The sequence below is a fragment of the Hyaena hyaena genome, unplaced genomic scaffold, assembly GCF_003009895.1.
Source record: "Hyaena hyaena isolate Hyena2069 unplaced genomic scaffold, ASM300989v1 scaffold_322, whole genome shotgun sequence".
In the NCBI taxonomy this organism is placed as follows: Eukaryota; Metazoa; Chordata; class Mammalia; order Carnivora; family Hyaenidae; genus Hyaena; species Hyaena hyaena.
Window position 1 is genome coordinate 575,281 of NW_024080954.1, and position 27,715 is coordinate 602,995.

Sequence of the window (27,715 nt, forward strand, 5' to 3'; positions counted from 1 at the left end):
AATTATATCTTTTCCTCCCCTAATTCCTAGTTTAGTTTAAGTAATTTATCTTAAAAGGAATCTTAACATCATTTGATGTTTCCTGTTTAACCAACTGAATGAAATGTCCCTTTGCTTCTTATCTGTGCTCATTGTTAGTAGACTTCAAAAAATCATTTTTCTAACTAAGTAAAAGAAAATTACTTTTTTCTCCCTTACACTTTAAACTTAGGATAAGACCAGGAGTATAGAATCAGTGTGGTCTAGAATATTTTTCTTATCTGACCGACCAGTTAATAGGAACCACTCTGGGTTTCTATGAAGATATATACACAGTTAATGCTCTAAGCTTTAGTTACTGAGATTCAGTCAGCAGTTCATTTGATAAACATTTGCTGAGCACTGCTCTCACAAAGCATTCTGACAGGAAAGTGCTGGAGGGAGAGGTATAAAGCATATGTATGTAGGTGAAATGTTACATATAAGTGAGATTTCATTAAACGTCTGTCACATTAAATATTTTCATAGAGCAGTTAATAGTCAATTACCAATTCACGTAAAGGGAAATAATCAGTATAGGAGTTTAGAGAGCAATATCATTGCAGCGTAGGCTGGTCAGACTAGGTTGTAAGTAGAGATGCTTTGAGCACTGGTAGGGAAAAGACAAGGACAGATCAAGTAGGCAGGATGGTATAAGGGAAAATGTGGACGCAGAAAATGTAAAGTCATGGGGCACCTGGGTGGTTTAGTCAGTTAAGCGTCTGACTTTGGTTCAGGTCATGATCTTGCCATTCATGAGTTTGAGCCCCATGTTGGGCTTTCTGCTGTCAGCGCGGAGCCCGCATCAGATCCTCTGTCTCCTTCTCTTTCTGCCCTCCCCTGCTCTCACAAGTGCACTCTCTCTCTCAAAAATAAACATATATAAATATTAATACATATTTTAATATATATATAAAAATACATATGTATTTTTTCTTTTATATATATATAAAAGAAAATGTAAAGTCATGAAGAGGGAATAGGATGTAACCAGCACGGTCAGAGCAGAAGGCTGCTATCTGGTAGAAAGGTAAATATGGCAGAGTTGGTGGGAATATAACATAGGAGCACTATAAATTACATGTAGGCTGTGGAGAGAGCCAATAAAATTGGAGCAGGAGGCCAACATCTTTATGTGTTGTGGTGGTACAAACCCAATTGAAATAACAAGAATCTCAACGTGGAGAGACCAAATAAAACAAAAAGAAAGGAATATGTACAGGAGATGAGGAGGTAATAAACCATGTTTCATAGTGGAAAAATGGCAGTATCTCAAACGGAATTGGGAAATTACTAGAGAAGGCCAGTTTGAGTCTATAAATCTCTATCAGTCCTGGTTCAACCAGAGAAGCCAAATCTGTGAGAGATGTATATCAAGAAGATATTTATTACAAGGTATTGGCTTATGTGATCATGGGGCTGACTAGGCAAGTCTGAAATCCATGTCTGAGAAGGGCAGCCTTGAACTCTCAGCTACTGGCTGATGCTGTGGTACACAAGTGGAATGCCTTTATCGGGGAAGCCTTACTTCTGCCCTTAAACACTCCCAAACAATTGAATTGGGCCCATACACATGATCTGAAATAGTATCCCTTACTTATGGTCAACTGGTTATGGACTGTATCACACCTACAAATACTTTCATGGTGACACCTAGATTTGTTTGATTGAATAACTGGGGACTGTAGTATAGCCAAGTTGACAAATCATAAAACCATCAAAAATCTCCAAAGTGCTATATAAACTCCAAGGTACTGGTAGGATTTCTTAGGTGAAACTGGCCTATATATATAGGAAATTCAGAATTGAAACTCAGGAAAGTTATTGAGATTGGAGATACCAAGATAGGCATTATCCACATAAAGACCCAGGCCAGTCAAGTGGGAGGTCCCCAGAAAAGGCTGTAAACTTCTACTTTAGAGATAAATTATAAGATAAAACCACTTAAAGGGGCAGAAGAAAGAATTAACTAAAAGATAAAGAAAATAAAAAGATTAAAGAGGTAATAAGGAAAACACAATAGCATATAGCCTTGGCTGTCCCTCTCTTCACTACACTTTCAAATTAGTTTCCCAAAATTTCCAGTAGACAGTATTGCTGTGGTTCCCCTGCTTTCCTCCTGCGATTTGAGGATCTTGCTGCCAAGGATCCAAATAGAATTTACACTGAGAAAAGGTCAGTGGTTTTTTACTCCTAGCTTTGAAAGTACAATTTAAGTAGAATAGATAAACACTCCAGATTGCAGGTGTTTCAGACATAAAAAAAAAAAAAAATAGATAGATATTGTAGATAATAAGGAATTAAAGGTAGAGCTATTCCAATTACTTAATAGAGAGGTCTTTCAGACACCATAACTTCCACAGTCTTGATTGTTCTTTCCCTTCCTCATCTGTCTAGCAATTTTTTTAAAGCTTATTTATTTTGAGAGAGAGAGAGTGTGTGTGTGCACACACACAAATGGGGGAGGGGCAGAGAAAGGGAAAGAGTATCCCAAACTGGCTCTGTGCCATTAGTGCAGAGGCCAAGGCAGGGCTCAATCCCCGAACTGTGAGAGCATGACCTTAGCCGAGAGCAAGAGTCAGAGATTTAACCAACTGAGCCACCCAGGCACCCTTATCTAGAAAATGTTTATTTGACCTTCAAGGTATAGCTCAAGCATCTCCTTCTCTATAGGAAGATCCTTAACTCATGCCAACAGAGATGTTGACTTCATCCTTTGCCCCATCACTCATTTAGGCATATTTTATACTTCCTATTCTGCTGAAATAGAATTGCTTGTATGTTTTCTTCCCCCACCAGATTGTAAGCTCCTTTCAATTTTGAGTTGACAGCATCTGTTACAATACCATTTAAGTGTTGGGAAAGGAAGGATAGCTATGCACGCATGTGTATGAGAAAACAGTGTGAAGAAGCAGACTATATGTTTATAGACAGTGTGTGGAAGGAGAACTTTTGAAGTTTTGGGGTTTACCGAGTAAAATATAAGGGAATAAGGTGGAGAAGAGGAGGGAAAGTGTATGGTGAAAACGCAAAGCAGGAGGAGAAATACTATTCTAATACTGAAAAGGAGAGGTTTTGTGTACATAAAGATTTAGTTCAAAAGGAGGAAGGATGAGAGAAATTTGTCTTCCCAGGAAAATAAAAGACAAATGGATGTGAAAGAAAATATGCCTTCCCCTAAGAAGAGACTTTTCTTGATGTGAAAAGCAACATTTTTACACGTTTGTCAATTTAACTTCGATCTAAAGCATTTAAAATACTTATAACAGTGAAAGCTGCTATTCCTTTTCTTTTCGTGTGTGTGTGTGTGAGATTGAGAGAGAGAGAGATCTGAGAGTCTATTATGGGTAGTTCTTATATAAACTGACATTTCACCTCTTATTTTCCCCCTAGCCATATGTTACTCTGGCATTGATTACAAATACTAGTAAGTCAGAATATGGTTCTCACATTAATCAGTTGAAATTATTTTGCAAATGGTGACATCCTTTATGAATATAACTATTAAAATAAGTTATATTGTAATTATGAGTTGCAAGAACCAGAGGATGACTTTGCATGTTAACATTATATTGCAGTGTTCTTGAGAGGAAAATGTAAAAGTAAAAAGATGCATCTTCAGTTGAAATTGCTGGCACATATTTCCGTGGTATTTAACTTTACAGAATTCAGTATCATCTCATCAGAATTGTTTAATGTGTTCCTGTTATTATTTTTGCCTATGCCTTCCAGAGTTCCATATTTTAAACCTTTTCATGCATTTTGGCCTTTAATTTAGCAAATGGTAGATGAAGCTTTGAAATCCATAAACATGCTTTTCGCCCTCAGATTGATTTAGAACTTGACTGCTTATTTTCTATCAAAAAATATGAACTTACTTTTTTTATTGAGAAACATGGCTGAAATCAACTTATCAAAAATTGGGAGAACTAGTGGCATACAGTACTTTTCTCCTTTTGTACTAAAGGTACAATTTCAAGTAGCATTATTGAAAGCTTTTTACTATAGTACATACAGAATTAGATTTGGAAACAAAGCCTTCCTGTCTCCAAGGAGAACAGCAGAACTAAGAGTGATTTCTCTGGACTGTGTCTAATCTGCAGTGATTGGATTCCTATTCATTGCAAGGACACTATAATGGCTGCATCCAGCCTGAACCACCTGTTACATAACAATTTATTGTAGCAGAGAGAAATGCTAAAATCACTAGAGGTTGGAGGTGGCCTGTTAAAGTGTGAACAAATTGAGTGTGATAATGTGTGTTCTTTCTGAAACAAATAGGAATAAAGGATACATTCCACTCACTGCTTTACTGCCTTGATAATGAGACTTTTTTTTTTTTTTTTTTTAACAAAATGGGAATTGACATTTCATCTACAGTAAAAGCCATACAGAGACACTTTGGAGCAGAAAGATTCAGCCTCCAATCCTCACGGTGGCATTACGGTGTTGTGCGACCACAAGCTAAGGATTTAACTTTACTGCACCTTTTGTGATTTAAACAAAGAGTTTAGATGAGATCACTTACTTTTAAAGCTCCAGTGCTAAGTTCCCTATCTATTCTCAAATGGATCAGTTTAATCCACCTATCGTACACATTTCAGTATTTCATCTCCATATTTACTTTTAGTATTATTTTAATTTTCATCTGATGTGGACTGAAAGTAAATGTTGCCAATTTGAAATTGTTTTACTGCTTTAATATTGCATAAACCTCAAAATATATTAAGTATTTAATGTTCTCATAAATTTACTTCTTCTTTAATGAAAAAATGCCAGGTTTGTTTTTAGTTTATATCATAGTGTTCCTTCTAGAAAAGAGGTATGAATTTTACAATCTTGGCTATGTTCATTTGCTCCCACTCGTAAAGCTATAATGTCTTGGTCTGTTTGGTTGCTATAATAAAAATACCATAGGCAGCCCAGTTTATAAACAACAGACATTTATTTCTGACAGTTCTGGAGGCTAAGAAGTCCAAGACCAGGGTACCAGCATGATCAGGCTTTCGTAAGGATCTGCTTCCTGATTCATAGGTGGCCTTTTTTTTTTTTACTATAAACTCACATGGTAGAAAGGGCAAGTAAACTATCTGGGGTCTCTCGCATAGGGCACTAGTCCCATTTGTGAGGGTTCACTTTCATGACTTAATCCAAAATCCCCACTTCCTAAGACCATCACATTGGGTATTGGGTTTCATATATGAATTGGACCAGAGAAGACACAAATATTCAGTCTATAGCATGTAGCTGAACAGGAATCAAACATTTTTGTGTGGCCAGCACCTAAAGCTTCTCTAACTCTTCAAACTATCAGGACTCTTCATTGTTTTACAACCAAGATAGCCAGGACAATATCTTGAAAGTAATAGGCAGTATCTTAAAAAATAATAGGCAGATAGTAGTTGACTTTGCTAAGGATGTCAAATTAGTATCAGAAATGTGCGTCATTTGTAGCCCCCATTTTGTTAAGATAGTTCCTCCATTAATGCTTAGATGTCTGGGTAAGCACATTTGTTGTATGCCTACAGATCTTTAAATACTCTGCTTGACATAGTTGAGTTTATTCCTTCTGTTCCCTGAGATACAGGAAATACAGTTCTGGAGATTGGTAAATCTTTGTCACTAGATATCCCCTTCACTAGCATACTTTTAGGCTTTTATTGTGTTGTATATTTCAAGTTCTTGCTTGCCTGATTTTCTAAATATGGAAGGCAGAAAGGTAAATATTAAAGACAAAAATTTGAATATTATGTTGTACCAATTTTCCCCACCAACATTTTCTGTTTATTTCATAAGGTTTTCTTTGGCTCTTATGTATATTCAACCTTATCTTTTTTTATTTAATGTTTATTCTAATCACAGTCAACAGAGAAGCAACCAACCAGCAGTCTCTCAAATCTCTCAAGCACACAGACTCAAATTAACCCTTTTGTGCATAAGTTGTAATCTTGCTGGTCATAGAATCATTCTTCATCAGTGACACACAACCCACCCCCAAATTACTCTCAAGACCTGTTTACCTCAGATTACCACAGTTTATTTGATTTGCCTGTTTTGCTGTTTATTGTGTTCTGAGGTATGGTTTGATCTCAGTGCCAGCCTGAAATGAAGTAGTTAGAGCATTTTCCTCTACAAATATCAGAGGCACAGAAACACACTGTGCTCCAGGCCACCCTCACTCTTGTGGTCTTCTATTGCCACAGGAAAATTGGTCTCTCTTTCTCTCCCTCTCCCCCACCTTCACTTAATTTATCCTCTTCTCTCCACTCACAATCTGAAAATTTTCTACTGAATTTATTAACTCTTTCTATGCCTGCTACCTCTTTATGTCTCCCTCTCCTTAAACCATAAATTACCTTTCTGATCACTATAGAACTATTTTTAAACTTTTGATCCCATCCTCTTGATGAGGTATATCAGCCAAGTGTTAAAACAGACTAAGCTAATGAACTAACTTGTAGCTACGAGAGCTAGTTGGTAATTAGAAATCCAAATAAATCACCAATTAATGATATAACAAACTGAAGTGAAACATTTCCTCCAGATGATAATATTTAGGGAGAATATAGCCACCTTAATAGTCCTTTTTCACAGTTGGTTTTGCTTTTGTTAGTATTTTGATAGAGATTGAATTAAATCTGTATATTACTTTGGGTAGCATGGCCATTTTCACAGTTTTCTTAAAATCCATGAGCATGGTATATATTTCCATTCATTTGTATCATCTTCGGTTTCTTTCACCAGTATTTTATAGTTTTCATAGTACAGGTCTTTTACCTCCTTGGTTTTCACCCCCTGGGTTTATTTGTAAGTATCTTATCATTTTTGTGCAGTTGTAAATAGGATTGTTTTTGTAATTTCTCTTTCTGCTGCTTCATTATTAATGTATAGAAATGAAGTGGATTTCTGTGTATTGATTTTGTATCCTGTGACTTTAGTGAATTCATTTATGAGTATTAGAAATTTTTGGTGGAGTCCTTTGGGTTTACTGTTTTTGTATCCCATCAGCAAATCCTTACCAATTTAGATGCTTTTATATATCTTTTTGTGATCTAATTGCTGTGGCCGGGAGTTCCAGTACAATGTTGAATAAAAGTGGTGAGAGTGGACATCCTTTTCTTGTTCATTGTATTAAGGGAAAAGCTCTTCTTTCCCTCATTGAAAAGATGTTCACTATGGATTTTCCATATTTGGAGTTTATCATGTTGAAGTATGTTCCCTCTAAATCTACATGGTTGAGAGTTTTTATCAAAAATGCATGTACTTTGTCACATGCTTTTTCTGTATCTATTAAGATGATCACATGGTTTTTATCCTTTCTCTTGTTTATGTGGTTTATCACTTGGCTAAGGGAAATGCCACACACCAGCTCTCTTGTTCTTGAAGAAGTCTCTCAATGGTCTCTGCCACTCCAGCACATGCTCTGAGATTAGTAAATAAATCTCCTTCCTATATATCCTAGGCGGTTTTCAAACTACTGCTTCTATGCCGTATTTTAGTGGAGCTGTTTGTTGAGCTATCTCTTTAAGGGTAAGGACTCGGTTTTCTCTTTCCCTCCAGCTCTCCCAGAGCCAAGCCCACTGATTTTTAAAGTTCTAGATGTGAAGCCCCACTGATTGTAAGAACTGGGAAAGTTAGGCCCCACTGGTTTTCAAAGCCAAGTGTTATGGGCATTCCTTTTCCCACTATGGGCCCCATATTTGGGGTGCCTGGTGTGAGGTCTGCTCCTCCCCCTTCTCAATGTCTGCAGCACCCTTCCTTCTCATGGACAGTCCTGTGTGTCCGCCTGACTCTCAACCGGTCTCCACCGTTCCTACCCTCTTCAATGTGAGCTCTTCTCTACATTGAGCTGTGGAGAGCCTGTTCTGCCAGGCTTCAGGTCATTTTCTTGATTATTTACACTGATGTAGGTGTTATCTAGGTGTATCCAAAGAACAAGGTGAGCCTAGGATCTTCCTACTCCATCATCTTTCCTGGAAGTCCTGTCTACAATAATGATACTATTTATTTATTTATTTATTTATTTATTGCTAGTTTCTCCCCTCCTAACCTTCTCTGAGAACTCATAAGGAAGAAAAATTTCCACTAACTTTATTATTAGAACAAGAGCCTTATTCTTGCAAATACAAAACTATAGAGGAACAATTCAATTTAACCCAACTATCTTATCTAAAGCTAAAGAATTAACAGTACTATTCAAAAAACTATTGTTTTATTTTTTAAATACACACTGGGTTGTATTTGGGATACTACATATTATGATATAGGATAGGTTACTGTAACAGGATACCCTTAGTGGCTTAATCAAGACTATCACAAAACAGCCCAGGTGGACAGTCTAGTCTGGGGCTGGTATAGTGGCTCCATCATGTCAGGGACTCAGGCTGTACCAGGGTCCTTCAACAAGTGCTTCCGTCTTGAGATAACAGTAGTTGTTTCTGCCGTTATGCCCCCCATACCATCAAGAGAGAAGAAGGAAAGTGATTATGTGGTTGGTCTTTACCTGGGAGGATGGGGGCATTTCTATCACTAAGAGAACAAGCTAAGAATGGGTATTTGGGGCATGCATAGTCTCTGTTACAACTTAATTATGCTTCACTCTGAATTAATTTTGAATTAAATGGGCGGCACAAAAAGGTGTATTTTGAGTGGAGCATGGGGAATTAACATTATTCAACTTGGAGACTTAATCTGAGCAAAATACTGGAGATCTTACTGTGTAACAATATATAATTTAAATAGGTGCACAAGGTCCTGAGTGCTTTACTTGGATTATTTCATTTACTACTCAAAAATTGTCCTAGGTATCACAGTCCCTCTCATTTCATATAGTGAGGAATAGAGAGGCCAAGTATGCTGCCTGCAGGCACAGCACTACGAAGGGGTAGAGCTGGTACTTGAATTCAGACATTCAGATTCCAGAATTGTCTCTTAGACTACTTCCTGTTCAACCACTTCCTAACACTTGGAATGTTAGGCTGCCTTTTGAAACAGGCTAGGAAGAAAGATTCTCTAAATGGTAATAACTTGAGTTTAAACAAAACTTTAAAAATCAAAACAAAACCTGAAATATACAATAAAACAAGGTTTTGCCTGAAGTATTGTTTTACTTTTTTTACAATCAGGATGGTAGATAGTAAGGAGATATTCTAGGTTTATAACCCATAAATAAAAACCAGATTCTTCTAAGCTATTAATTTAGTCTGAAGAAGAGTAAAAAAAAAAAAACAAACAAACAGGTTTAATCTAAATGTGACATATTTACTAAGGAGATATACCTGGGAAAATAAATCTAAGACCTTATATTCTGAACATCAGTGGTTGTTAATAAAAGATTTAGATATATCCATGTAATACTTTAGACCATTTTTTGATCAAGGCAACCTAAAACAAGTTCATCCTGGCATTTGGGGCTTAATCTCAGCCTCAGACCATTTAGGTGATTATATAATTATATTTAGATCATCACAGCTGTTAATAAGTTGTTAAGTAAGAAGATAACTTCAGGGGCGCCTGGGTGGCTTAGTCGGTTAAGCGTCCGACTTTCGCTTAGGTCATGATCTCGGGGTTCGTGGGTTCGAGCCCCGCGTCGGGGTCTGTGCGGACTGCCAGCTCAGAGCCTGGAGCCTATTTCGGAGTCTGTATCTCCCTCTCTCTCTGACCCTCCCCTGTTCACGCTGTCTCACTCTCTCCTAGAAATAAATAAAAATATTAAAAAAAAAAAAAAGATAACTTCAGAGTATTAAGATAACTGTATCCACTCCCTAGATGCATTGGTTTGCTAAGGCTGTCACAATAAAATAGCCTAGACTACGTGGTTAAAGTAATGGAAATTTATATTCTCACAGTTCTAGAAGCTGGAAGTTCATGATCAAGGTAGGAGCAGGTTTGCTTTCCTCTGAGGCCTCTTTCTTGGCTCGCAAATGGCTGCCCTCTTCACATGGGGATCTCTCTCTGTGTCCTAATGCCATCTTCTCATAAGGAAACCAAAAGATGGGGATTAGGGCCTCCCTAGGAGCATTATTTTAACTTAATCACCTACTTAAAGGCCCTGTCTCCAAATACAGTCACATTCTGAGGTACCTGGGACTAGGACTCCAGCCTGTGAATTGGTGAGGAGAGAGCATAATTCAGTCCATAACACAGAAACACTTCAGAAACACTGAAGGTGTGAAACAGTTAGCAACCATGAGAAGTTCAAAATTTGACTACTTCCATCTTATAGCTTTGGCCAAAACAGGATACGGTACAGGTAGTATGTATCAGTTATAGTAAACTTAGATGAAAAAATTCATCTAAGTATTTTTTGGCAGTCTTACTAAATTCAATATGAAGATTATTTAAAAGAACATCTTGAACTTGCTATTGCTTACATTTTCACTGGCCAGGCAAGAGGAAGAATCAATGTGACATTAGCAAACGTTTTGCTGAAAAGATCAAGTGTGGTTGAGTGAACTGAACAGGTATGACAGCAGGCATTATAGTCGCTCAGAACAATACCAGGTCTCTTACCAGAGAAGAACTGTTAGCCACAGAAGAACTGGAAAAATTCAGGTCACTGTTCAGTACAGATGAACCCCTTTTCTAAAGTCGTATCTGTAGAGAATTTAAAGTGTATGGCAGCAAGGAAAACATTTTACCCCTTTTGGGTTACGGCAGTGAAATAAAAAGTATAGTCACATCATTGAAAAAAGATTTTAAATATTTTGAATATCAACAAGGGTTGATCCATCTCACAAAAATATTCTTAATGATTCTGTTTTTATTTTCTTGACCACTGTACTTCTTTCATTATAAATCTCTCTGGATGATGGTAAGAGGAAAAGGAAATTGGGGACTTTGTGGCTTATAGGATTAACTTGGAAAATAATAAACAAGGGAAACCATGAAGTCAAAGACCCCTCATGCAATTTTCTAAAAGTAATCTTCAGATCTATGAAATTTTTACAAGTTATACTTAATCTGGCTTGGGTTGAAATATATTTAAAAACTTTGGTATAACACAAAAGGAATACTTTTGTTTGTTTAAAAACTAGGAAAGAAAAACTGTGGCACTATTGGAACAGACTACCTAATAAAAATTTCTACATGATTATGACAACATTGGAAAGCATCTGATATCAACAAAGGAGAGCTGCTGGATATTTTCTTTTTAAGAGTGATTGTTGAAGTCTTTTGCCAATATTGGTGTATCATATATATTTCGTATAATGCAAATTACACACAACTTTATGTGGATAATAATGGTATTAGGAAGACTGAGACCCCAAGATCATTACGAACCACGTTAATAAATCACAACAGCCACCCAAATGATATGTAATGGTAAGCCTTGAAAGCATTAGATAAAAGGTCCTGTGCGAGCCCTCCCTGCCAGCTCTCCCACCTCAACTCTCAGTCTTTACTCACCATTTACTGACTGCTGGTCATTCTGAAAATGCAGTTTTCTCAAGGCACTATGTTCTTTACCATGTCAGAACCTTTAAATATGCCACTCTCTTGGCCTAAAATAAAACACACACACCCCCATCTTCACCATCTGTGTGAAGTTAAAATTTCCCTTTAAAATCCCTTGGATACCAATGTAGTCTCGGGGTATCCAATAGTGTCAGTTGACTGTATTGCTGCTGCATCTTTGAACACCAGATAAAGTGTTTGGTTGGTTTCAGTTTTGTTTTTTTGTTTTGTTGTTGTTGCTTTTTAAGAAGCCTATTTTAGAGATCATCATAAACACCAGAATTATCTTCAGGAACTAAAACAAAGTAAAGCAAGAGAAGATTTGCATTTCCCACCTCAGGATCTCACCAGGTTACATGCTCATTTAGTAGCACAGCAAGCAGCAGACTCACACTTACTGTTTAAATTGTTCCTTCTCTTCCCTTTCTCTACCTCTCACCACATGATAAGACATAAGACAAATACCTAAAGCTAAATAATATAAAATAAGACCTCTGTGCCTATATTGTACTTATGCTGAATCACAAACTTTTGTTTGAAAGTCTCTCCTACTAGGCAGTGGCATGGTTGGAGGCAGTGCCTGTTTCCTGTCCACTCTTACATATGCAGTACTGGACCCAAAGCATTCAGAGAATAGTCGGATAAATAAGTAAACAAGGAAATGAATGACCAAAACATATTAATTACAACAACTTTTCTTTTTAAAAAATAACTAAATTTTGTCCTGTACATATAAAAAATAATTTTTATCACTGATCTCAGCTTCACTTTCAGAATAACCAAAACTACTCTACAGTTTTTGTTTGTGAGGTAATAGGACATTACTGCATATATATGTTTTAGATTGAACTGTTTAATTAAGTGATATTCTCTTACTGATTTTTCAAATTAATTGAATAAAAATTGACTTCATTTGGCATTAGAGAATACTTTGAAAGATGATTTATCAGACATTATCTATGTTTATCTACCTTTCCAACCAATAATATTAGATCTAAAAATGTTTTATCTTGTGCATTTAATCATTCCCATCTGCATAGAAACAGGCTTTAATGTCACATATCTTCAAAAACAGACAACCTTCCCATATCGCATGTGACTCTCCAAATACTGCCTCTCATTCTGTCTTCTGACTGGCCATTCCTTTCAGTCCTACTACTTCACGAAATCTACTCCTCTTGAAATCAGTGATCTCCATGGAGTTGAGCTCTATCATCACTTCTGTGTCTGTTTCTTACTAAAATTCTAAACAACACTTTTTTTTTTTTACTTCTAACACTTTATTCTTCTGATTTCTGAACCATGACACTTATTTTTGCCCCTGTCTTAAAAGGTCTTCCTTTGCAGGCTCCTTAATAGTCTTTTCTTCTCGACCTCTAAATATGGAAAATACCGCAGACTCCATTCTATTTACCCTTTTTATCTCTATCTATAATTCCTACCTGTTACATTTATTACTATCTGTATGCCAGAATTTTAATTGTCTGTATGCCAATATATCCTGTCTATCAGTCTGTCTAATTACCAACCTATCTTTTTCCAACCCTAGTGGTCGTGACTCATACAAGCACTTCCTGCTTTGCTCTCCACATGGCTATATAGGAAGCCCTCAAACATCCAAAAGAGAACTCATAATTTCCACCACTCACAATGAATTCCTCCTCCTTTCAGTAAATGACACTACCATTCAACCAGTTATCCTAACTAAAAACCTAAAAATTATTGATTTGTTCTTTTTTTTTAACGACTTGTACATCTAGAAGTGCTGTCCATTCCACTTCACAGTATAAAGTGTACCCTCTTCCCGTATCTCCACTGCTGCTCCCTAACCCAAGCCACTATTTATCTCTTCTCAGGTAGGAAAGTAGCTTTCCCGTCCGCCTCTCCTTGCATGTCTAGTTCCTACAATTCATTCTTCACACCATAGCTGGAATGATCCATTGAAAATGTAAATCAGATGCCCTGTTCTATGACTTCCCCCCACACTCAGCGCAGATTCCAGGCTATTTTCCAGTAGGTTGTACCCCACTAGTCCTGCAGCCTCTTACACTCCATCTTCTCCTTGTCCATCTTACTTCAGTATTCTGTAGCTTCCTCAGACGAGCCAAGGAAGGTCACTCACTCCTCAGGGTCTTGCACTTGTTCTTTCTCCCTAGATAACACCTCCTTTAGATCTTTGCATGGCTGGCTCCTATTTTGCATTCTCAGAAGTGGGCTTCTCTGCCCAGCTGATCAAAAGTAACTCATCTACTGGAACAGTTTCTTCTGCTTTATTTTTTATGATGATTACCAATTCTAAAATTATATTTGTGTTTGTTTATTATATGCACTATCTGGTCTTGTTACTGTTATAGCTATAACACATAGAAAAATGCCTATTAGATTATAGATACTTGCTGCTTCATGAGTATTTACAGAATAAATTAATAAGTCAGTGGGGTGTTTCTAAATATAGCATACATCTTTTAATATGAAAAGAGAAATAATGAATATGTAAATTTGACACATTTTTCAACATTCTTTGAGAGAACATTTCTTCTTCAAAGCAAGAGAAAATAATTACTCCCAAATGATATAGATTTTACTAATTTTTCATGTGTTTGTGAATATAGAGTATTAAAATAGTTTTGTAATCTGTTTGTTCTTTGTGTAATACTTGGGATAGCAGTTTCAAGTCAAAGGCTTCGTGTCATAATTTGATACGAGACTTCATATTTTCACCAGGCTAATGATTCCTCAGTGGATACAAATAATTGGTGAATAATGAGAATTTTATTTAGTGGTTTAATGCATTATATTGATATTTTAAAATCATGTATATGTAACGTATACCTATGCTATAATTACAACATATATACAGAGATACAGATAATTGTATACATTTGCACCTGTATAGAAATTTGGTGGTTTTAATGAAGTTTTTAAGTATGAGAATGTGTACATGAAAATATATGTGTAGCTAAACCATTGTTCTGTTCATGAAATGAATAAGATTAGACTTTGTGTTTTCCTAAACTGGAGTATAAAGGAATGATCACAAGACTTGAGATTCAGAAGATCTAATCCAGCCTGACATTGAGCAAATCATTATACTCACTAGAATGGAAGTTCCTTTAGGGCAGGGACTTTTGTCTGTTATGTTCATTCCTGTGTCACCAGCATCTGGAAAAGGCTGGACTCAGCATAATAGCTGAACAAATAATTTGTTACATGAATTATACTTCTCCAAAATTAGTTTCCACATCTACAAAACAATGTTCTTTCCAACCCTTGTATTCTAAATAATATTAAAGCTGTTATGAATTTAAGTAAGACAGATTCATAGCTGGACCTGTTTACTCAGTTTTTACCTGGGCCTTTATAAAATTGTCTAGTTCATCAAGACTCTTTTCAATGAATATTTATTAACATGAATAAGACAAGAGCTAGATATCAGCCCATATTTGCTATCTTCAAAAGGACTAAAACAAAAACTTTAAAATTAACAGTGTATTATTCAAAGTCATAAAATGAAATAAGTGTAAAAGGAAGTTCAATAACCAACTTCTCAAATGTTTCCTCAAAGTATGCAGCATTTACAGTTTGGAAGCTATTAAGTTTTAAAAATTGCTCTAAGAAAGTTAAGACACCCTGTAAATAAACCCTTCTTTAAGAATATCTGATATTCCAATTACATAGTACAAACAAATTAGTAGACTTCACTTTTAATTTTTTTTCATTCATTGAACAAATATGTAATAAGTGACAACCGTTTGAAACCTGTGTTAGGAAATGATTGCCCACCTGATAGCCTGCCGTCCAGTGTCACCTGCACTTCCAGCTGTACACCAAGCCCTGAGATCTCTGGTGCAGGAGCCTCTTGGTCAGGGTCAACAACATTGGAAAGACTGCAGAGGGAACCTGTGTGCTACTGGGAAGACAACGGCCCCCTCCTGACCAACATTACTCAAAGGCTCCCTGTCACAGCAACCACAGTCACCAGGACCAGTCCCACCATGGGGATTACTTTCCTGTTCCCTCACTGCCTATATCGTCATCCTCCATACTGATGACTAACGAGGCCCTGACCCCTTTATAATAAAGCCATTGCTGCTCTACCCTGTCACCCTTTAATCCCCCTTATCCTGCCTTTTTTTTCCATAGCACCTATTACCAGGCATATATTTATTTGTTTATTTGTTCATTGCCTTGCTTGTGTACACATGTACGCTAGAATGTAAGCTCAATGATAGCAGGAAATTTGTCATTCATCAGTATATCCCCAGCACCAAGAGCAGTGAATGACACATAGTAGGAGCCTAGTAAATACTTGTTGGATAGATGGATGGATGGATGGATGGATGGATGTGGATGGATGGATGGATAAATGAAAAACTGAATGAGCGAATAACCTGAACTTCCCCACTACTGATCCTCTTCACTGTTTCTCCTCTAGTTTCCAGCATCACCTCACCATTTAGATGTAAAGTTTGCTCTCATTTTTCTAGCCATGATAGTACTTGTTCTCAATGAGAATTTGGTGTTCCACCCCAGGTTTATTGCCTCCTGCTGGTTTGGGTAAACATTTGCATAACTCTACTTGGCTCAGTTTGGTAATACAGCCTTGGGACTCTTGCCTTTACCCCTCAGGTGGGATCCAGCCATATGTGTGTATGAATGAAGTGTTGCTCGGCCATAGTTCACAAGGGAACTACATCTGAAAAGGAGGCAGAGTATATAAATAAATCAATATGTAAATAAATAAAAACAGCACTAGAATGTCAATAAATGAAGTCACTGCCTTCAGTAAGTGTACAAATTCTACAATGACAAGTCATGTAGGCAAGACAGAGACTAGAAAGGGGAAAGGTAGAGAATTTATGAGCCTTAGGGGGCAAAATAGGTACATCCATATGAATGTTGGTAGCAATGATTTAAATTACTATAATGTTTTAAATGGCAATTTATAAAAAGCTATTAAGATTAAACAGATTTGTACCCCTTCACTAGCATTCAGCTCCTAGAAATATGTTCTGTAAAAACTCTCCTATTACAACTGGAAACATCCCAAGTGCTCATCAATAAGGACATGGTTTAATTATGATATCACAATACAGTGCAGCCATTAAAAAGAATAAATATAGACATGTTTGTACTATAGTTAAATGGAATGCGGAAATTGCACATTACTCGGTGTGGTGTGATGCTGATATTGAGTTTATACCAGTTTTCTAGATACTATGGATAACAGTGAGCAATATTCACAATGTTCCTCTCCTTATAGAGCTTAAATTCTAATTGAGGAACAGACAACAAACAAACAAATAGAAGTTTAATGGCAGAGCAGCACTATGAAGACATAAAGTATGGCAAGAAGATTAAAAAGTGGTGAGGACCAGATAAAGCCTCACTGAGGAGGTGACATCGACACAGAGACCTGAATAAAGTGAGGGAGCACAGCAAGAAAATCAGAAGGGAAAGACATTAAGGAAAACAGACCCTGAAGCAGCATGCTTGGAGTATTCAAGAAAATGCAGGAAGACCATGTGACTGGAGAGCAATGATCATGGGGAGCAGAGGCAGAGTGTGAGATTGGAGAGGTAGCCAGGGGCCAGATTATGTGGCATTTTATAGACCATTGTAATAATTTCAGATTTTTCTTTTAATTTTGATGATAAACCATAAGATCTTGAGCAAGGAATAATATATTCAAATTTGTGTTTTTAAGAAACTGCTGTGGCTTTTATGTAGAGAATATTCAGCATTAAGTCCATATAGTAAGACCAATTATATATTTTAGACAATCTATAAAAGAATTGCAGTGACCAAAAATGAGAGGAAAACATGCAATTTTCCATATGGTTTGTCTAGGAGTGTTTTGGGGCACTTGCTTCACAGAGGTTTTGTGAGGGTTGTAGAGTTTATGTGTCTATACAAATATAGTACTTAATGTATATGGTTATACAGATAGAACATTTTTTCATATATTAATGGGCATTAAATGATACTATGTGAAAACCTGAAAGAAAACCTGAAATACATATCAAATGTGTAAATGGAAAAAGTGTGGCAGGTATTAAAAGTCTGTCTAACCTTTTGGTATTGTTCTAACCAAATAAATGTTTTCGAATTTCGTTTCTATGGTAAGAATAGACTGCTGGTTAGTGCATTTCAAAGTGGCTTGAAGAAGTTGCCATGAACTTAGAGTTTAAGAAAATTATCAGCCATTATAATTCATAATGCAAAAAGAGACACTCAAAACTGCCAGTAAGAAGTCATTCAGTTCAGTCCAAAAGCCAGGAGATAGCTATAAAGACTTGAAGTTAATACCTGTTCTACCTACATAGGTATCCTTATATGCCATCTCAAATGAGATCATGTATGTCAATGTGTTTCAAAAATCATTAAACAAACAGTTCTTTTTATAGGATTGCTAATACATGGCCAAAACTGGTATGAGTTCCCTGTGCCTTGTTCTCCTTTAAAGGACAAGACCCATTCATTTAGTTCTGTTCCCACACATTTGGAACATTCCAGATTGGGAGTGTTCCTTTTTGGTTGTTCCGCATTATATTTCCCCATAATGCAGTGCAGTACCAAATCCAACTTTTCACTGAAGTGGTTAACTTGAGCAGCAATAATGCAGTGAGTTCATTTTGGTTCACTGAGATTCAGGTAGTCTCTGGAACAGAACAGTGGTGTCCCTTCCACTGCTACCCCTCTTGGCCAAAGAATGTTGTTGGCAAAGAGATTTAGCTAATCTGATTATTCTCTTAGACTCTTTTCCTGAGTAAACTTTTAATTATATGCATAATTGTTTAATTTGCAGAATCAACCAGTATTCAGGGAGAAATTGTCTAAACAAGACTTAGAGTTTCTTGTATTTTCTCTTGTCAGAGTCAGGCCACAAGAAGTTAAAAAGCACCATACAAAGAAGCACAGAAACAGGAATGGCAGCTGAAATGAGGAAGATGGTAAGGCAACCAAGTCGAGAGTCTACTGACGGCAGCATCAACAGTTATAGCTCCGAGGGAAAGTAAGTGATGTCAGCACATCTGTATGGATTAAAAACCATGGGTTTTTAGTCACAGGTAAAACAAAGCCACCAATGGTTATGGTGCACCTTACTTTTTTAATGTTTATTTATTTTATTGTCAGAGGGAGGGCAGAGGGGCAGAGAGAGGGAGAGAGAGAATCCCAAGCAGGTTCAGTACTGTCAGTACAGAGCCCCATGTAGGGCTTGGTCCCACAAACCGTGAGATCATGACCTGAGCCAAAATCAAGAATCAGATGCTTAACCAACTGAGCTACCCACACACCCCACAGCTTATTTATTTAACTAGAAGATCAACCCTCTATTTTAAAACAGCCTTACCTCTTATGATACCTACACATGGACACACCTCAGCACTTGGTCACTCAGACCTTTCAAAGGTAGGAAGAGAAGCCTGTTAAACATAAATAAACTGATCTCCATCAATCCAGAAAAGCTCATAATAGTCCATTACTGGATGTTTATTGTAGAAATGCTACATTTAATGGGTTATTTCATATGGGGAAACTCATTGTCTGGCTCACTCACCAGAATCTGAATTAAAATTTATTTTTATTATGATTTTTTTTGAAGTTTATTTATTTGAGAGAGACAGAGACAGTGTAAGTGGGGTAGGGGCAGGAGAAGAGGGAGAGAGAGAATCCCAAGCCAGCACAGAGCCCCATGTGGGACTCAAACTCACAAAACCACAATATCATCACCTGAGCTGAAACCAAGAGTTGAATGCTTAACTGACTGAGCCAGCCAGGCACCCCTCAATTAAAAATCAGACTCTTGGTTTTGGTTCAGGTTATGATCCCTGGGTCGTGAGATCAAGCCCCACATTGGGCTCCCTACTGAGCATGGAGCCTGCTTGGGATTCTCTCTCTTTCTCTTCCTCTGTCCCTACCCCACTCAGGCTCTCTCTCAAAATAAATAAACATTTAAAACAATTAATATTCCACATTCCTACTTTTCTCCAAACTATTTTGGGTTCTGAGTAAGTCTAATAGGACTTACTCTCATAATAGGAACTTAAATTTTTTTGTTTTTAAAACATCACTTTTTTTCAACCTTAGGAAAAGAGCCCAAAATTCATCTTCCTTACTATCTTTGTGATTAAACAGTTTTAGTTAGTTTTAAAATTCATTAAATTTGCTTCCATATGATAGGGAAAATGATAATTGTCACAGATGGTTGTTATGAGGATTAAACAAAATAAGATACATTAAAGAAAAAATAAAATAAAATAACTTTGAAAAAATATAGCTAGATTTGTATTTTACTTACTTTTGATCTGCTTTTACATATAGATCCTGCAAAAAAATCCTGCATTTTTCTATGCTTGAGAATTTTTCTCGTAAAACCAAACTTTTACTGAGGTGATAGATCTTAACAATTAAGTAATTATTATTCTGCAGTGGGTTCCTTGGGGATTGACTGTGGAAATTTTTCTATAATTATTCATTTATTGCCATTCAAAAACCTCATTTACCAATCTAATAGTAATAATTTATTTTGCTTTACTGGAATTGTTTTATTCTGTTTAGAAAATGAAATAAAATTATGCCAACTTAATGATCATGATATGCTTACCCATTCCTGGAACTGTTAAGTCTGTTTATTTGATCAAATGATTGGTATGAATCCTCCTGGCAACATATAGTTAAGAGCAAAAATCAGCAGACATGAAAGTTATGGAAATAAACTTGCTGACAAAATATCAGTATTTGATGAAATATTGTAATGTGTACAAATGAAAGACTAGAGATAGTATTTTGTGATATAAAATTAATAAATCAAATAATACTTACCTGAATAAGCCACTTAACCTCTCATAGATTGATTTTCGTGGTCTCTGAATGTGATAACAGTCTGTGCCCTCTCTAATTTCCTTGATTGTGAGGAGGTAGTATATGAGAAAGCACATTGGAAATAATAAATCCCTACAGAGATGTGCTTATCAAAAACTACTCATTGAAGGCCAAATATTTAGCAACCATGGTTCTTGGTACATGGATACATCAGTAAACAAAAGGGCACAGTTACTCTCTGCTGGAGCTTACAGCCCAGGGAGTTCAGGTAGTCGTGGGTAGTAAGAAACAGATGTATTCTAATCAATTCTTTTCTACTTGACCTAAATAAAAATCTCAGATAATATAAAAATGTAGTTCATTAAAAAATGAATACATTAAATATTTTTATTTGTAAATAAGAATTTGAACTTTGGTATTTATTGAAGAAATTATCAGGCATTTTTTTAAAGTTGAGCATGGTTTCTTAATGTTCATGAGCAATTATTTATGTAAAGTTCATCATATAAATATTTGCATCTTATATTTTATGTCAATAATATACTTATGTAGGAACTTGTGTTTGTAAGTGTCCAGAAAACTTATTATATTAAGAACTATAACCTAAGCCCTCCTGAATAGAACATCAGTTCTTAACTTGAGAGTTTATTTAGACCTTTTCTTAATTAGTGCTGAGCTTTGCTTGGTTCAGAGGCAATGAATGCATAGAATCACTAAGTAAACTATCCAATGTTTATGATTCATGATCAGAATTAGTAGTCAGATGGACACTAATGAAATGAATTCTAGGAGATCTAATGCTTTGATTTTTGTACTTTTGCTAATAGCTTAATATTTCCTGGAGTACGACTAGGAGCAGACAGTCAATTCAGTGATTTTCTTGATGGACTGGGACCAGCTCAGCTTGTTGGCCGCCAAACCCTTGCCACCCCTGCAATGGGTAAGAATCACTTTTCCCCCACAGGAAAACAGACGTTTCGTGATTGACAAGGTCATTTAAAGTATCATAATAGTAATATAAGTAAGAAGCAGCATTTTAGCTAGGATATTGTTGGTTTCAAATGACTATTCTAATTTCTAATGCATATTTCTAACTTGAGACATTATACAAAATAAAGTCATAAATTTTTTAATTTATCAGGAAACACCCTCAAGATAGAGAGTCTACAGTAGATCCAAACGTAGGATAAGGGTAGGATTTCACAGCCTGGCAAGATGGTGGATTTTCCAGTAAAGGATGTTGGCATAACTATTCCACTAAGCAAAAAAAAGATTAATGAAATTGCCTCCTACTGAAGACTTAAAAAAAATATTTTAGGCTAAATTATAACGGAGAAATTGGGTAGAGAAAGACACTAAAAAATACTGACAAACAGTTACATTAATGTTTCTATGCTCTTGGAGTGGGAAGAACTTCTAAAGGATCAAACCAAAGCTAGATAAGTTGAAAACCTCTACTAGCAAAATATACCCTAAATTAAGTTAAAAGAAAAATGATGAATGGAGAAAATTACATGTAACATGCATAATAGATATTCACCCGAAGGACATGAGATTCTAGCTTGCAAGGACCCATTGAATACTCAGCAAAATGCATGAAAATAGGTCACCACAAAGGCACATCATCATGGAATTTCACAACACCAGAGATTAATAGTAAATTCTACAAGTTTCCTAAGAGGAAAAATAATTCTGTACAAAACTATCAAAAAGTCAGGGGCTCCTGGGTGGCTCAGTCAGTTGAGCATCTGACTTTGGCTCAGGTCATGATCTCACAGTTTGTGGGTTCGAGCCCCATGTCAGGCATTGTGCTGATAGCACGGAGCCTGCTTTAGATTCTCTGTCTCCCTCTCTCTCTCTGCCCTTTCCCTGCTCACTCTCTCTCTCAAAAATAAATAAACACTAAAAAATTCAGATTTCCATTGGACTCTTCAATAATAATATTGGAAGCCAGAAGATTACTGCATATTACCTTCAAAATTCTCAGTAACAATTGATTTCCAATGTAGAATACAATAGCCAGCCAAGTTATCACGTAAGTTTCAGGCTGGAATAAAAACACACTGACAAGAAAGGTCTCAAAACACTTTCCTAATGCACAACATTTCTCAGAAAGCTGCTGGAAGATATACTTCAATGAAATGAACTAAGTGAATTAAAAAAAAAATTGAGAACTGAAAAAGGAGGAAGAAAAGATCCAGCAAGTGAATGCTTCAGCACAAGAGAGAAATGTTTGGGGTACCCAAGATGATAGTGAAGGAAAAGCTAAAGATAACAGTTGCAGCAAACTTTAAAAGCAGTTTGTCCGAATGGTAGCCTGTCAGAATCCATAAAATAAAATCTAAGAATACCTAATGTGATAGATTTTATGGAAGAAGTAAACAACCAGGAGAGAAATAAGGGGTTGAATTAATGATACATACATAAAAATGTAAACAAATGCTTTTTAAAAAGACACTTATTAAGTATAGGGAAAAGAACGAGCTCTCCAAGAACTGAGAAGTAACCAGTGTTCTAATTCACTCATTTCTAAGTAATATCATGTAATCATATTTATATAAACTAATAATGGAAAAATGGAATGACAGAAAGTGTCAGTATATGGTGGGGGAAGGAAGGCAGTGAGAGACATTGAAGTTAGAAACTAATAATATATCTAAAAGCAAAAAAACATAGGAAAATACCTTATAAGTTTAGTACTTAGAAATACTGAGGCAAAGGCCAAACAGTAAAAATAAATCACATAAAAATATTAAAAATCTTGAAAGCAGTGACCTTTGGAAGGCAAAGAGTTGAGAGAGAGAATGGGAATCTTTTATACTAATAATTAGGCTTATAGAACAGTTAGACTCTTTAAACTATGTGTGTGATTAACCAAACCAAAGAGAAATCCGGGAGCTGAGTCTAAAACAGGGTTATAAAACTAATGGTTCTCAATCCAGAACCACAAAGCTGATCAACTGACTTAGCAAATAAAGAGAATTCACAATGGAGTAAATGATTATTTCACTAAGAAAAATTAGAAATAATTATGTTTCTCTTAAGAAATAAAGTATCATATCAACCAGAAATGATGATCACCTTAGTAAACATGGGCAAAGGTTATGAAGACGTAAGACATAAGAGAAAGAATACAAACTGAAAATATTTAGACATATGTTCAGCCTCTCTATTAATCAAAGAAATACAAATTATAACTTTTTAACCATCAGATTGGCAAAAATTAGACATATTGCTAATACCACTATTAGTGGCTACAGAATATGGAAAGACAGATATCTCTGGTGGTAGTACAAACTGGCACAATCTTTCTGAAGGATACTTGGCAATATACATGGCATTTTTGAATGCCCATTCAATTAGACCGGAATTTGTGCTCAAAAGATAAATGACCATGTGTACAAAAATTCTCTATAAAACTGTTCATTGCAGTGCTATTTATAATAGCAACAATGTAGATAGCCTATATTTGTAGCCACAAGAATTGGTTAAATAAGTAATGACATACTCATTCACCAGTCCCTCTAGTCAATGAATTAAGGATGTATGGTCATGACATAGATAGATAGATAGATAGATAGATAGATAGATAGATAGATAGATAGATAGATATAGACAGATAGATATATATATAGAGAGAGAGAGAGAAAGAAAGGAAAGAAAGAAAGAGAGAGAGAGAGAAAGAAAAGAAAGAAAGAAAGAAAGAAAGAAAGAAAGAAAGAAAGAAAGAAAGAAAGAAAGAAAGAAAGAAGAGAGAGGAAGGAAGGAATAGAGGAAAGGAGGAAGTTAGTTAAAGAGAAAGTACTTCTGAGATGGGATATTCACTAAAACATTAATAGTGATTTTCTCTAAATAATGGAAATACAGTTAATTATATTTTATACTAAGAAGTATTATATATTAGATGACAAAAAGGATAAGAAAGCTTATTATAGAAGAATAAGTTAAATCTAGTATTGTTATAATTAAGTGATTTATAAACTAATATAGAACTCTCATAACATGGATTAGTACCAGAAAAATGAAAAGAAACAATTCAAAACCTGATTTGGAAGAAGGGGAAGAAAAACGGTATCAGGGAACTCTAAATATTAGAGTTTCTTATCAAGATCATGAAGATCATAATTTGGAGTCTATTATTACGTACGTCTGATTTTTTTTATCTGTATGTAACTGCAAAGAAGCTGAAACACTTTGTTTCCCTTCCACTTGCAGGTGACATACAAATTGGAATGGAGGATAAAAAAGGCCAGTTGGAAGTTGAAGTTATTAGAGCACGAAGCCTCACGCAAAAACCTGGTTCCAAGTCTACACCTGGTAAGGAAAGGTGGTTCTGAGTTTGGACAAGAGAATCTGACATAAGCAAAAATCACAATATTTGTTGCATTCGAATCATATATGCTTTGCATCATCTGATTGATTAAAAAGGCAGCTTTTCTGTATTCTCTGATTCTGTAAAAATGGATCTGGGTTTTCCTTGTGCAATTATACTGTCAGAAAGTCTAAGTAAGAGTATGATAAAATTAAATTGAGTTTTTTTGCACATTTACAAATGAAAAGGAAATTTTTTTAATTCCAATCATAAAAACGAATGTGCTTTTATCATATTTATATATTATTATATTTATAATGTGAACTGTACGGGTTCAGTCAGTTACATGTCCAGCTTTGTCTCAGGTCATGTTATTGCGGTTTGTGAGTTTGAACCCTGCTCTGTGCTCACAGCTCAGAGCCTGGAGCCTGCTTCAGATACTGTGTCTCCCTCTCTTTCTGCCCCTCCCCTGCTTGTGCTCTCTTAAAAATAAATAGAAACATGAAATAAATAAGTAAATGTGAACTATAAAGCCAGCTATACTCCAAGTCAGTCAATCTTAGGTTAATCTCACATACATTTACCTGAAATGAGGAAAATGGCAGTAATGGTAACATAAGGGTTTTAAGGAATAGAATTCATGGAGCACTGAAAAGTTAAAATGATTTAAATAGTCAGTGGAAGGCTTTCAGTAAGCATCTCTAATTCTCTAATAAAGCATTCTCTAATAAAATCAGTTTAACTTGAAGGATTAACTTCTTATATGTTAATGTTACCTTTGTTCAGCTCCATACGTCAAAGTATATCTTTTGGAAAATGGGGCCTGTATAGCCAAGAAGAAGACAAGAATTGCACGAAAAACCCTTGATCCTTTGTATCAACAGTCCCTGGTTTTTGACGAAAGTCCACAGGGTAAAGTTCTTCAGGTATGTAAAAGTTTGTTTGACTTTTTACATTGTAATATTCACATTATCTATATAAGCACCGAAGAGTGTTCAAACATGAAGAGAATAAATTTCAGTAAGGAGAAATGCAGTGTAACATCCTTGAGTAGAAAAAACAAACAGTAAATTTACAGTATAAATAATATGCAGTATTAAAAATATCTAGTGGATCTAATAGATAATACAATGTTTATTTTCTCTCCCTTCTTTTTTTCCTTCTCTCTATCCTCTCCTTCTGCTTTTGCCCTGCTTCCCAAAGCCCCTCTTCTTGATAGGTACATAGGTAGGTAGGTAGGTAGGTAGGTAGGTAGGTAGGTAGGTAGGTAGACAATCAAGGCAAATAATAATAATTTATTGAGCATTACTATGTGCCAGACATGGGATACAAAGAAGAAAGGAAAGAAAAAGAGAATGTTCAGGACTGGTGAATGTCAGATGCATTGTTACATAATTACATACATAACTTCTTTTAAACATTTTAACTACCGTGTACATAAAATATCATTATCCCCCTTTTAAAGATTATGTATGAGGATCACAAAGATTAAATAATTTGGCAAAGTCACTCAGTAAATTGAAAAGGCAGTTTCACCACTCTTGCCTGTGTGAAGCAGGCGAATGCATTCAGTTGAGAACATCTCCTGATGACCAAAGGACTGGAAAATAGAACCTTAAGAGTAAGTGTAATAGAATGAATGCTTATCTGATACCAACAGGAGTTGACCCACATTGTGCTAACTGCCTGTAAGCTCACTGACATTCTAATCATCTTATCAAATCAGAATTGTCAGGCAAGTGCTCAAAAGGAACCAGATTACAATTATTTTTCAACCTTCACTAACAAGTATATAATATAAAAGGAATTTAATGAATATTCTCATTCTTTATACATACTCCATCATGTACACACTCCACCATACACCGAATTGCATTGTTTTACCTTCCTAACTTGTACAAATTTTGATTTGTACATTACTTACCAGATAGTAATTTCTAAAGAAGGTATTAAATGTATATATAAAGAAACATGTATATGTATTTCTTTATCATAGTTTATGTAGATAATACCCCTCATTGACTATGGAAACATTAGTTGCTTTCTATCTAATCTAAAAATTATTGTGAAGGATCTCTTTGAGCACCTTAATGTTAATATCTTTCTATCTGTTCCTCCTCCTTAGTGTCAGTTATATTCATTTCCTCTCATTCATTGGCCCACTTTTGCAAAATAGTTTCTTTCAATTCTTCAAATATGAAAGAGACATCCGAGTTTTATTGCATTTCTCTGTCTCTGCAGGTCATTGTCTGGGGGGACTATGGCAGAATGGACCATAAATGCTTTATGGGTGTGGCTCAAATCTTGTTGGAAGAACTCGATCTATCCAGTATGGTAATCGGATGGTACAAGTTGTTCCCACCATCATCCCTGGTGGATCCCACACTCACTCCCCTAACCCGCCGGGCTTCCCAGTCATCTCTGGAAAGTTCAACTGGGCCTCCCTGCATCCGCTCATAGTGAACTCCTACCAGAGTCATTCCAGTGAAACTCTACCTTTCAGGATAATAATCTGAACCAGATATTTCATGATCAAAAGCATTGTTGGAGACAGACAATCAACTTGTGTTTTGCCTGTAGTAGTTTTTCAATAATATGTCCCACTTGTTGTTTAAAACCTGGCTTCATATGACAGAACAAGGCAGTCTATCAAATTACAGTAAGAGTCAACATGCTAGTGAGAGTCACTGATGCTTCTAACAAACAGAAAAAGAGGAAACTTCAAATACACACACAGACACACACACACACACACACACACACACACACACACTTGAACAAACTGGAAACTCTCACTCTGAAAAGTTGTATTTTACACATTACTGCACAGACCACAAGCAGTGTTATTTCCCTGGTGTTTGAGAAGTTTTGTTTTTTGTGTGTTTTGTTTATTTGTGTGTTATTTGTTGGGTTTTGGTTTCTTGATTTCTTTTGCTTTATTTTTCATTGTATTTGTTATTTCCACTAGTTTTTGGATATGTCACGACAGGCCTCATGATGCTTACAAAGACCCTTCCTTTCTTTTCCCAAAAGCACCAAAAAAGGGCTGAAACAGTCTCTGTGGCATCTCCCCGAAGTGTTCAGCAACTAGGCAAGATGAGG

The 27,715-nt window shown here is 35.9% G+C and overlaps 1 protein-coding gene across 5 annotated transcripts in view; it reads left to right on the forward strand.

Moving 5' to 3' along the window:
• RIMS1 (regulating synaptic membrane exocytosis 1) overlaps positions 1-27,355 on the forward strand; it is a 477,312-nt gene extending 449,957 nt beyond the window's left edge. For all 5 annotated transcript variants that reach the window (XM_039248922.1, XM_039248923.1, XM_039248925.1 and 2 more), the window contains 5 exons: positions 18,352-18,490; positions 21,129-21,241; positions 24,517-24,618; positions 25,400-25,539; positions 26,855-27,355. In XM_039248922.1, coding sequence (XP_039104853.1) covers positions 18,352-18,490; positions 21,129-21,241; positions 24,517-24,618; positions 25,400-25,539; positions 26,855-27,073 — 713 coding nt within the window. In that variant the 3' untranslated portion in view covers positions 27,074-27,355. The remainder of the gene's footprint in view (positions 1-18,351; positions 18,491-21,128; positions 21,242-24,516; positions 24,619-25,399; positions 25,540-26,854) is intronic.
• The last annotated feature ends 360 nt before the right edge of the window (positions 27,356-27,715 follow it).